The 13,169-nt window shown below is 42.9% G+C and overlaps 1 protein-coding gene across 6 annotated transcripts in view; it reads left to right on the forward strand.

The window, feature by feature from the left end:
• Nucleotides 1-12,051, forward strand: part of CCSER2 (coiled-coil serine rich protein 2) — a 56,768-nt gene extending 44,717 nt beyond the window's left edge. For 2 of the 6 annotated variants that reach the window (XM_039366858.1, XM_039366867.1), the window contains 2 exons: nt 784-823; nt 6,998-7,206. In XM_039366858.1, the coding sequence (XP_039222792.1) occupies nt 784-823; nt 6,998-7,061 (104 nt within the window). In that variant the 3' untranslated portion in view covers nt 7,062-7,206. Of the gene's footprint in view, nt 1-783; nt 824-6,997 lie in introns of all 6 variants that reach the window. The other 4 variants (XM_039366850.1, XM_039366843.1, XM_039366875.1 and 1 more) reach the window with 4 other exon arrangements.
• Nucleotides 12,052-13,169: the final 1,118 nt, after the last annotated feature.

Raw genomic sequence — 13,169 nt, forward strand, 5'->3', positions numbered from 1 at the left:
CCTACTAAGGAATTTCAAACATTGCAAGATGTTATGACAAGGGCCTCAGTTTGAATGGCGATTATGTCGAAAAGTCATGTAATGTTGTAGTTTTCTAATGTTCTGTATCTGTGAGTGTCTGTCACTGATAACTAAACAGAGGTTTATTTCCGAATTGTCCTGTATGTGTAATGGTTGCTGGGATAACTTATCCGTTAAGCAGCTTTTCAGCTCGTATAAATTTAAAGGCAAAGAGTGTAACTCCATAAGAATGACAAATCACTCCCCCTCCTATTGTCCATTCTGCCTGAGGCTGATGGGGGTTGTAGTTCAAGAATATAGCATAGCAGATGTTTAGTTCAAGAAGTTGTCCGAAGACAGTTGGAGGCTGAGCAGTATACTTACACTTTAGAAAATTATGAAGCACAGAAGTAGTCAGACAAAGGGGGATATGGATTTGTAGTATTACACATAGAAGCTTTGAACCTGGATAAAGGTGGACATGATAAAATTATACGATGGCCCCTGAAAGCAAGATGTCAGGGCAGGATCCATTGGATGACCGGATGTAGTTGCATTCTCAGATCTGGATAAAGGTGAGTAGGTATGGTTGAATTTAAAAGATGCCCTCTGTTTGCCTTTTTTGACCTTGGGGGAATCTGCTTTGTGGCAACCACAATGTGTAAAGAGGATATTCTTAATCAGGGCACTGGCTCATTACTGCGTCTTGGTCCTCTGATATCATTGTCCTTGTCTTTTTGTTTTTTGTTTTTTGTCTCTGCTTCCTCTTGTGCTATTGGCAAGGAGTTGAGGAGTTAGTCCATTACTTCTGTGATAAAGCGTGGTACAGTACAACTTTAGATTTTTTTTCCACAACCTCTCCTTTTGTGTCTTCTCTGTCATGCTTGCTTTCTGCATGGTGCATGCAGATCAGATTTGTGCATGCTCTTGTCTTTTTTTTCATATTGCATAAATAGGAAAAGTCTACTTTTACAGTGTTTAATGAAATCAATAACATTTTGGGACGAGAGCCGTATTAGGGTACGGTAGCCAAACTCAAAAGAATTCTAGTGGCATATTATCCAACTTAACCGATTTTATTCAAAGGTCTTTGAGTAAACATTTATTAAATCAGAAACAATGCTACCAGATTCCTTCTGAGTTTATCTTATCATTGATAAGCTTAAGTCACATTTTAAGCTCGTATGTTTTAAACGCATCATATATGACAGTGGTGGCGAACCTATGGCACAGGTGCCAGAGGCGGCACTCAGAGCTCTCTCTGTGGGCACGCACACTGTTGCCCCAGCCCCACCACCTCTGTAGCCCCCTCCTCACCAGCAGCCCCCCCTGGAGGAGAGTCGCTCCAGGCACAGCCTGTGCAGAGCTGTGCAGCCAAGGACATGGCAGCCGAGCAGTGGAGACAAGATTCCGCCCTCATGCCCCATGTACAGATAATGCTGCGGGGCATGGACAGAGGGCGTGGCTGCCATGACACTGCTGGGCCGCCTGGGCGATCTGTGGCGGGCCGTGGATGTGGTGGGTGGCCCTGCAGGCAGGAGAGGTAGGGGCGGGGTAGGGGCGAGGCGGTTTTGGGGCACTCAGTTTCTAAAAGGTTCGCCATCACTGATATACACTCCACTATATGTGAACCTACACAAGTTTTGAAGCAGTTCCCAAGTTACTGTGGGTGTTTAAGTGGTGAATCTGTTCATAAATTTTTGGTTATGGAGCCTCGTAATGGGAACTGTGGAACCAGCCATCACAGGATGTGGCCGTGCTTGTCTGTGTACATTGGTTTTTTTTAAATAATAGTGCATCTCGAGACAGATGAGTATGTTTCTTTCTTAGAAAGCCTGCTTTTTCCCAGTGTCAGTAACAAATGTTCCCAAAGATGCTATCACTATACTCTTTTTTATGATATATGACTTCTTTGGCTGCACCTAAGTTGAATTTTAGATTACAGTAACTCCACTGGAATATTTCAGTGCTCCGAAATGGGTCACTTGTGTGTTCTTTCATCTTTACATTAAAGGAAGCCTGGGATTGTCTATAGACCCTTGATCTTCAACCACAACTCCTTGCCCACCATCTGGGGCAGGGGTAGGCAACCTTGGCTCTTTTATGACTCGTGGACTTCAACTCCCAGAATTCCTGAGCCAGCATGGCTCAGCTTGGAAACCTCTCCCTTTCCCCTCAGCATGGCTGGCTCGGGAATTCTGGGAGTTGAAGTCCACGAGTCCTAAAAGAGCCAAGGTTGCTTACCCCTGGCCTAGACTACCTCAGGATTTTGAGAAATACAATTTTGGTGGAAAAGAGACTCCTTCTATTAACTGAGCAGTTCTGGATTTGCATCTCTTAAATTGTTGGACCACTCCATAAAATTCTTTCTGTGTATCGATTGCTCGCCACCCCAATGTTGGACTTTTTTTTTAAACAAATGAAACAAGCTACCATGTTTGCTAGTAACTCTTAGCTCACACTCCACTGATATATAAATAGTCCTTGAGTTACAATAGCAATTGGGACTAGAATTGCCATTATTAAACCATGCAATTGTAAAGTGCAATGTCACATGACAACAATACTTAGTGACAGTACTGTGTTTCCCCGAAAGTAAGACACTGTCTTATATTATTTTTGCCTCTAAAAGAGGCATAAGGTCTAAATTTTGGGGATGTCTTATATTTTTTGTGATACCTGCACGAACAGCCCCATCCAGCAGCCCACGTGGCTGCCGGCCCACTTCTACGGTCACGCACGGCACATCGCGCTGCTGCTGCCACCGCGAGGCGAGCTGGAGCTGTTCCACGCGCCCTGCACCCGCTTACTGGTACTTCAGAACCACTACCCCCCTGCCAGGCCATTTCTTGATTGGCCACCTTTCGCTCCCCTCCTGAGCTGGACTGCCATGCTACGGTGGATGGGATGGGCGGGGTAGGCCCGGTCCCCCTCTGTCGTTTCGGAGCCAGGGGGAAGTGATGGCGAACGGCTCTGCGTTGTCGCTATGTGCCACTGGAGGTGCTTTCTTTAAGCTTTGCCCCGCAGATCACCTGTCCGGGCACAGCCGCCCCTTCTTTGTCCTCCGGCAACTCTCCCGGCCGCCTCCCTCCGCCAGCCCTTTCTCGCCTGTCTTGCAGAGAACTCAATCCTTCTGTGATCTGATTGGCTCATTGCCAAAACAAGATGTCACCCGATTGGCTCTCTAAAGACTCATGCTCATTGGCTACAATCGGATGAAGGAAAGCTACCTGAGATCAACCTTAGCAAGTTGTGCTTCCTTTGTCTGGTTCTTTGGCTATAACTTTTCATAGAATACAGTACAGATAATTGAACAAACTTTGTTGCATTACATTCTTGATTAAATTATCTTTCCATTGATATATAATTTTATGGTACTACTCCCCCCCCCAAAAAAAGTGGTGTTATTAGCCATCAAATCTCAAAAGTATACTTTTCCCAAAAGGTTTCCACAATTTTGGCCACTACTACATATTCCTATACATATAATGATTACTTAGCTTCAAAAGACAAGAACAATAATGATAGAAAAACAAGAGACATTCCCTTCAGAATCTTCCAACCACATTTAAAACATTTGGGCCCCACCAAAACCAGTTTCCTGTTTTGAAGACATCGTTTGGACAAGATCTAGATGGCCAGCTTAATTATACAAGGAAAGCAGTCTCACTAATTATGCAAATTGATGGCTTTCAGTCAAGGACCATGACTATGAAAAGAAGATGCATTAGGTCTATTCTGTATTGTTTCCCAGCCAATGAAATTCTGGGAGCTGCTCTCCCCACCCAACCGGACCATGCCCAGTTGAGTTAGAGTTGAAGGCAGAAAATTTGAATAAGGAGATGCAGAGGATAATTAAAGTGTTGAGACAACTGTTGAGACAACAGGAATTGACACTTCCTGCCTCCAACGAACCTGGAGGGTCTATCTGTTCCCCGGCTATTTTTGACCAGGATTGTGAAGATCACTGGATTAAAACAGTGTTTGGGGATTCTTCAGTCAAAAGAAGAAGAGGCACGTTTTTCTGCATTTGAGGCAGTAATTCGACCAGTTGGGCAGCAAGGAATTGCTGAAGGAGGTGTGTTCCTTCCTGGCAAGAAACAGGATCTGCTTTTAACCAGACAGGAGCTGAAAAACAGATGGGAACTTTCCCACCATACCCAGAAAGCAGGATTGCCCTTTTTTTTTCTTTATATAAACTTGCAGTAACTTCCTTCAGTTGCTGGAGAAGTAGAAATTCAATCAAAGAGAGTTGGAAAAGTTGGGCCTTTATTTTCTGTTTCCCCCCCCCCCATTGCTTTCAGAACTGGGTGTGTGGGAGATATCTAGGGATACCCCTCCTTATACACACCCTTTTATTTTTTTTATTTATTTCCTCCTCTTTCCTCCACTCTCCTGTCACCAATTCGATTAGACACTCTACCCATTAGGACACAATTGATCCGGTTATTCCTCCCCCCCCCGCTTATTTAATTCTCCTTCCAAAACATGCTCTCTTTATAAGTGTGAGTCAACTAGTTTTTCTCCAGCTCTCTCAAGGAGAAATGTTTTGTAGATCAAGCAGAAGAGAGAGAGGGGGAAAAAAAATCTAAATAGATTTTTATTTGAACAATCCGTGAAGCTGAGTGTCAACCTGTCCATTCTTGTTTAGAAATGAAGGCTGCTTAATTTAACAACTTATGTTTAAATTATTGCAGTTGGACATACTGTCAAAACTTTTGCATCTGATGTCTCCTCCTTCTTCTTCTCCCAAAATTAGATTTTACCAGGCAAAAGCCAGCTCTAATGCTTTTGAGGCTTAGAATTCCTTTTGATCATAGGTCACCTTACACCAGGGGTAGTCAACTTTGGCTCTTTTATGACTCGTGGACTTCAACTCCCAGAATTCCTGAGCTAGCTAAGCTGGCTCAGGAATTCTGGGAATTGAAGTCCACGAGTCATAAAAGAGCCAAGGTTGACTACCCCTGCCTTACATTAATAACTAATTTAGTTTCATTTTAGTTGTGTTAGGTACACTTTTTCTTAAGCAGGAGACATTCTTTAGGAACAGACTGGATCTAACTCATATATTTGTTTAAGAACATGAGTAATTAGGCACACGTTTTGTTTCGTTTTGTTTTTCAACATGTAAATAGCATTTACTTTGCAGAATTTTTATGTATTTTTACATATTTTCTTTTTTGGGAATTGGGGATAAATTGAGATTTGCTGTAATCAAGCTGTTTCATTCTGTCCCATTTACTGTCAAATACTAGTACATAATTTACTTCCTTGTACTGATCAAATTCCATTTTGTCACCCCCACAGTGGTGGCAGTGTTTTATTATATAAAGAGGAAGGTAACCTTCAGTAGATGTATATGGTAGGGAAAGATTTTCCTGGAGAAAAATTAATCATTTTGTATTTGTGTGTAATACTGCCTGGTCCATGGTGAGGTAAAAGGGTTGAACAATTATTTTACTATCTTCCGTTGGGTAACTGTTAAAATCCTGAAATGGAAGAGAGCACTTTTTACATGAGCAAACCCCCCCCCCCCAAAAAAAAGCCTTCAGGGATTGATACAAGCAGGGGCTTGTGTGGGACTACTGTATGTTGAGGGCTGTTTGCGTTTATGTTGTGTTGTATGTTTTCTGTTTGCAAATCACTCTGGTCTGTATTTGCCATCTGCAACAGTTGCATGTCTTCTAACATCACATCTATGCAGGTGGGTACATAGCGTATAGAAAATGGTAAAATATATCTATTGAAATCAGATATATTGAATTCAATATATCTATTGAAATTAATTAAGGATGCACAGTGCTAAAATGAGTCCAAAATACAGGGAATATAATGATGTATTTACTATCTTGTTTTATCTTGTAATAACTTTGAGATCTGAGGCAGAGATCTTTCTCCAGCCTGTATCCTATTTACTCATTCACCAAGTTATGGGATTTTTCTCCTTATATTTGTCATGGTTTCTGAAAGATAATGATTGTGAAGCAGAACTACTGTACTAATCCCACGTTGCATACTGTGCATTAAAACATAGCTTATTAACTCAGCCTAGGTAACCTTCTAACTAAGCCTTCCATCCATTAACAGCTTTGAAACACATTATGGAGATTTCAAAGTCAGATGAATCTAATAAATCAACATACCCTTGCAAATAATAAGCTTTAGCCAATGGATCTTGGGAAGGCAGTGCTCACGTGGTTAAATTTGCTTATACAATATTTAATTGTGGCACAGTTAACATCTGCTATTGTGACAGAACAATAGAAGTAGGCCAGTTTTTCTGCTCTAATACAGGGGTCTCCAAGCTTGGTAACATTTAAGTCTTGTAGAGTTCAACTCCCAGAATTCCCCAGCCAGCACGGCTGGTTGGGGCAATCTGGGAGTTAATGTCCACAAGTCTTAAAGTTGCCAAGATTGGAGACCGCACCACCCAACGGATGAAATATTTGGAGGGGTCGCCCGATTTGTCTGAACCAGTAAAGACCCCTGTCAAACGAAGACGATGCCCTCAGTTTGCGACACTTGTTTACTGGTACGGAAGATAATTCCTTGGGATCTGCCTTCAACTCTCACTTCAGGAAAAGAGTCTTTCAACTGCTTTTAGGGAAAAAATTCAGCTCCTCCTTTTTACCCATCCTTTTCCTGTTTGAAGACTAGTTGATTTTAACTGTTTTTAGCTGATATTATTTCATGTTTTAGTATCAGCCCCGTTGAATGACCTCTGGGCTAGAAGGCAAAAATAGAGATGACTAAGTAACAATAATAAGAGTCCAGTTGGGTATTGGTATTGTATAAATTACATACAGACCTAAATATAACAATGAATTTCAGCTACAATAGCTTATTCTGTTGGTGTCCTTGCACAGGCATGGAAACCGTTGGTTCCTTTGCCCTTTGCTCATAAGTTTTGAACATAAAAATTAATTTTTAAGCAGAGACCCGTAAGATTTCCATTCTGTATTTCCTAATCTGTTGACATGTGATGTTTCCCCTATAGCCTCAAGTACTACAGCCTTCCAGCCACCTTCTCCATTCCGCAGACCTCAGCCAGGGAAAACTAGCAAAAGCATCACCCACCGTGGCTCGCAGTGAACCCCCTCCTCAGGACCAACCGGATCATGTTGGCCACGAAGACGACAACACGGCCATCAGCTCCGGCACTGACAGCAGGCGTGAACCAAGCACTTTAAACACACAGCGGAACGACGACGACAACTCCCTGGCGAACGCACATTCCACCAAGAACGAAACGGTCAGAGAAAAAGCGAAAGACGTAGCCAGTCGGAAATGGAATGCCTCGCAGGGGAATGCGCAGGACGGGCAGGCCAGGCTAGCCGCAAAAAGCCACAGCTCCAGGCCAAACCAGGCTTCGCCACCAAAGATGTCAAGAGCTCTCCGAGCCCCAAAGCAGACCGTGCCAGTGCCTCCTCCAGCAACCTCTTTGAGAGACTCCATTGTGCCTCCACTGAATGGCCAGGCGCAACCCCAGTCTGTGTCCAACTTCTCCCTTGCAAGCAGCAGAACCCAGAGGACCTCCAAACTTCGCCCTCCGGCCATTTCCTTCCGCCCCAAGCAGAGGACAACCTCCCAAACCGTCGTAGCTCCCGAGCAGCAGAGGTTTCAGGCTAACCCCTCGAAGCCACTGATGCCAGCAAAAGATGGCCCACAGCACCGAGATCCAGCCCTTCGCCCCGGGGAGGGGCTGACTTTGCATCGGCACTCCCGGCTTCCTAAACCAAAGACATAGCCCGAGTGGGGCTCTCCCGGGTCCTGTCCCATGACGCTGCTTGCTTGCCCCTTTCCTGGCCAGGAGGCCCCAGCAAGAGCCTGGAGGCACCAAAGGCTGCACATCTTCTGATGCTTCCTCTCCTAATCTCCATTTGACCCTCTTTAAAAATGCGCATTGCTTCTTCAAGCCTCGATCTGCACGAGCCTGTGGCCTCTCCTGGTGGCGCCGATGGTCGCCTCTGTCTAGGACAGTGTTTCTCAACCTTGACCATTTTAAGGCATGTGGACTTCAACTCTGGCTGTGGAATTCTGGGAGTTGAAGTCCACATGCCTTAAAATGGTCAAGGTTGAGAAACACTGGTCTAGGAAGTTGCTGACGGAAATTGTATCCTTTGGATGTCTCCTTGAAGAATAGGTGACTACGCGGCTACCTTCTCGTTCTGGGAATTAATTATAAGCGATGGACACATGATGCTGTTGCTCTTTTTTCTTCTTCTTCTTCTTTTTGTTAACTCTTCAGCCATAAGTCTGTCTCTGTATCTCGAAGAGGCCTATGCAAATCGTCTCTATTTATAACCCCAAACTTTGTAAAAGATGTATATTTAATATTTAAGGGAGGTTGTATGTTTTTCGCAAGGAAGATCCCAAATTGCTCTCTTGTGTTTTTGGGGTCCGTATTCATGGTTCACAAGTGGCCGCACAATTTCACAGGGTGAAATGGATATATTTATATTTAAAGTCTTACCCCGTTTGTTGTAGATAAGCTGTAGAATATATATATATATATATAGTGTTAATCAGTTATCATGGCATAACTGCAAAACAGTATTTAATATATATCCCAGACTTTGGTTTATACTGACGGTTGTCAAATGGCACGTGATGTGACTCTGGAAATAAGGAGTCCATGACCGCCAGCTTGTAAATTTCCATTTCAAGGCTTAACGGTAACATTATTTATTGAGTTCTGTTACAATTGAAAATCTCAAGAAGAAGCCAATTTGGAATGTTTGCACAAAATTTTTGCCATATGTGTAGGGATTCAAAAATTATTTTTCATAATAAAGCTTACGTTTTTTTAAAAAAACCCTATTTTTAAAATGCAAATGCATTTATGTACACGTACACACTTGGAGAAATCTAGGGAAGTCATAAAAGGACAAAACTTTTTAATCTTTGGGGGGGAAACGATAGAAAGTCACTGGAGACAGAGAAATTCTGTCAGATAGATAGGCCATCAATGGAGGGTTAGGTTGAACCAGAGCCACGAAAACAAAAAGTTTTAAATGTGGTTTAATTGTCTTGAAATCTTACTCCGTTATCAATCCGAGAACGCTGGTTTGAAAAAAAAATGCCTCTTAAAAGTGTTAAATAAAACTTGAAAAATACACCATAGCTTTGATTTTGAGCTCTGAATATTACTTATAGAACGTTTCTTATAGAAAAATGCATCCTTTAAAAAAAGATAATCAAAATAACCTTCCCAAATCTGGCACCCTCCAAATATGTCAGGTTAAATCTTCATTGTCCTCAAATAACCTATCTTGTGCATATGCTAGCAGGGAACTGTGGTCTATTTGGAGGGCGTCAGATAAGATAAATTAAGCCAGGGAAAAGTAGCTTTGGTTTTCTTAAGAAGGATAAGTAAGAAATATACGCAGCAAACTTAAGCTTATCATCAAAAGACTGACCAGGAGCTCCTAGCTGTGTTTGTTCACTTGTAAACTTTGAAGGTACGCACTGAAATGTTCTTGATGTTGTTGACCGGAAAATGCTTTCTTGAGGAAAAAATCGTTTTTCTTCAAGTGACGAGCATGCTTTCAGCTTCAGTTGCCTTTTTTTGTTTTGTTTTGCGATCAGGGATAGCAGTTGAAGGAGGACGGTGTTTAAAACGGGCAGGGGTTTTCTGTCGTAATGTTAGCCCCACGAACCTTGACATGGATCAGACCTTGTTTAATCCAGGCTGAGAAGCACACCAGTCCAGGTAGCTGTGGCTGAACTCCTGGTGAATGAGTTTGGCCCTGTGTCGGAGCAGATGGAGCCTGTCAAGTGAGTAGTTGTCCAGGCAAGCTGACTGATCAATGGGGCACAAGAGTCCGCCTACTTTTGGCAATATAAGTATGAGAGGATCCTACGTAGTCACACAAACATCGGCAACCCAGAGGGGATCAAAAAAAAAAAAAGTGTGGGTTATTTTGCTTACGCACCTACAACCGCCATCTTGCTGTTTTTGACAGCTTCTGGATGCCGGTGATCAAGCTGTTCTTGTCCCAATGTTTAACACCATCTTCTCATCCCTGTCAGGATGTGAATGTACCATGTCAAAGAAAACGCCTCACCACTAAGGGGTACCTGTAGAATTAGATGAAAAACAGTGAGGAAAGTCATCCCACTTCTCAGTGGCAAGTAATAACCTTAACCCGGCTTATAAAAGCAACTGCGTCAGGTCAAATTTCTACATCTGTAGCAGTATTCCAGTATACATTAGGAGGCCTTCAACTAGCCTTTTTTAAATTCATGTTCCAAGCATGATTTTAAGCACCTACTGGAAAATAACCCTTGGAAATGACCTGTTTGCTTCTCACTTGATGGGAATTACCTTCCAAAGAGAGTGCTATTTCATTGTCCAGAGTGGCCAATGAGAAGTCAGCTGATGGTAGCAAATGGCAGCAGGTGAGAGTGATGTTCAATATCTAAACTGTGTCTTGAGGTAACTTGGAACTCCCTCACCCAAAGGAGGTTGGCTGAGCTGCCCTTGAGTCATTACGTCGGGCACTGATCAGGCAAAGCCAAGGTGGGACCTGGTGGGTTTTGAATCATGGTTGTGAGTCTCCCTTATCCAACTGTCGGGGGCAACCTTCCAGAATGCAGTTGTGTGGGAGAAAGTTCTCATGTATGTTTAGGGTATCCAGTGGGTGAAAGGAATTTCTTTCTTTCAAAACTGGCATGCAGTATGACTTGAAGGCTCATTCAGGTTGATAGGACAGGCAGCCAGATTCCCAGTGGCCATAATGATTATAACATTTCTTTAAAGTGAAAAAAAAAAAAAATCTGGGATTTTATCCATCACTACTTCCTGTTAACTTGCATTGTGTCCATTGGATTCTACTGCATTATGCAATAATTCCCAAGGTGTTCAACCACCCCCAGGTGTATCATGAAGTGGAAATGGAACCAAATGGATTTGTACTTGATGAGCGTGGAGTTGTGCCTACATTTAAAGATCCACGGCTGAAGCAGTGAAATAGTTTTTCAATGTATATTCATGTTTGTGATTCAGGGTTTTTTTAAACGTTAGCTTTCCAATGAGGATTAAAGCTCTTAAAATATGTCTCCACCTCTTCATTATCCCAAAATATTCATGGAGCTGTGGCTCGCATGCCTACATAAGCTGGCCTCGCAAAACCTTGCCCTGTTAAGCATCTTCTTTCTGAACTTCTGCATTCTTCATGCCGTAACTCAAAGAGAAAATGCCTCAGGTGTTTGCCGAAACTTGTCTTTAGAATTGATTGATTTGTTTAAAAAAAAATAAAAATAACTCTGCAATAAATACCACCTGCCTTGCGCAAACAAGGAGTGTTACGTATTTCAAGAGTTTGGAATCCGATTGTAGGGACTTGCCAACCAACTACAGCTAAGTCAGTTCTCGTGCTAGGGTTTCCTCGTCATGCTAGGGTTTCCTCGTCATACTGTTTGCATGTCTGAAGCCTTTTGTGTCATGGTGCATTGGCATCCTAGGGTTGATTCCCCCCCCCCTTTTTGGGGGCATTATTTCTGCTTTTGGTAGACCAACCTGCTCCCACCAAAAGCATCCTGGCACCAGACTGGCAATTCCATTTGGTCTGTCCGTCATCTGATAGCAGCGGATCTCCAAATACAATGGACCTGGTCCAGCTGAAGTGTAGCTCTTTGAAAACTCCTAAATTTAAACTTGCCCTTGCCTTTGGCCTGGTTCAGCCTCTGTGAGATTATCGTGTCAGTGAGTAGTGCCTTGTTGAAACCCCGATCGTGGTTAGAGAGGATGAGCTGGGCCTTCAGAAACTTAAGTTGGCGATCATGGCTGTGGTAAAGCTACTCACTGCCTGTATGAATCTCAAAATCACCACGATTAATCAAGATTAACTGTAGTGTTAGTCTTTGTACTAAATCAGTACTAGCTGCAAAATACTCTTACAATGTAATCTTTCGCCTAAAGGAAAAAAAAAAAGAAAAAGATAAAATACTCTATATTGGAACCTGCTTGTAAAGATAATTTAAAAAGCCTGTATGTAAAGACTTTCCTCAGTGTTGCTTTAGTGAATAAACTTCCTAATTCCGAGTGTCTTTTGTGTCACTGGCTGTGTTGTGTGTGTGTGTGTGTGTGTGTGTGTGTGTGTGTGTTTGCTGGGCAATCTACCAGAAACCTGAAATGAATCCTGTAATTAGAATGGATGTCCTGCCACCTAGTGTGCTCAGTGGAAATTACTCCGTAAAATGAGACAAATTTCCAATCTAGGAGAATTTAGCTTATTCTTAAGAAGTAAGATTGATTCCATAGCAAGGGTGTCCAGTCTTGGCGACTTTAATGCTTGTGGACTTCAATTCCCAGAATTCTCCAGCCAGCCTTGCTGGCTGGGAAATTCTGGAAGTTGAAGTCCACAGGTCTTAAACTCGTCAAAGTTAGACACCCCTGTTCTACATACAGTTTTTACTTCTCCCCTTAGCTATGATAACCTTGCAAAGTTAGACAAAAGGATGCTTCCCAACACCTCCCTTTCCAGGTTAATTGCAGCAGGATCCAAAACCTCTAGTCCTGGTGACTGGCCCAGATTGGATCCTGCAATGTTACCCTGGGACACATATATTTGTCTTCATTTGTGTCTTAATTGTCCTCTCGGTCTAACTGCCTATTTGCTATCGACCTTAACCCTACCAGCTTATACTCCAATCATTTTCTACATCTTCCTCCCTCCTTCCTCCCCTCAACAAATTTTGGCTGAGTGGCCACGATGGATTCAGATTGTCAATCTGTCATCGGCTATTGAGTGAAAGTTATACCCCAAGTGGATGTTTGCCATCTTGAATCTCAGCCTTTTTATGAATGGGTTTTTACAGCACACTTGCTGAAGAGAAATAACATGGGTTATAATCACAGCTCTTCTGCTCAAAGGCTCCTGGGACTTGCCTCCTGGAGCTTTCAAGGACCCCATTTGGTAGTTTTTTCAGCAGCTGATGGCACTTGACCTTCAGTCAGCTGGACGTTTCACTAGAAGTCTTTCCTCCAAATACATACAAGGCCAGCCTGCTACTTAGCTCCTGTGATAACCCAGGGCACAGCACAGAGGCCATGCAGTCAGCTGGCAATTCAAACCGCCCTTTAATTGCTCCAAATTTTCCCCAAATGCTCCCACATTTCTGGCAAGCCTCCAAACAAATAGGCGGTGTGCCAGGATAGGTAGATC

The sequence above is a fragment of the Crotalus tigris genome, unplaced genomic scaffold (genome assembly GCF_016545835.1).
Source record: "Crotalus tigris isolate CLP2741 ecotype Arizona unplaced genomic scaffold, ASM1654583v1 scf7180000017598.18339901613:2243638, whole genome shotgun sequence".
NCBI classification, from domain to species: Eukaryota; Metazoa; Chordata; class Lepidosauria; order Squamata; family Viperidae; genus Crotalus; species Crotalus tigris.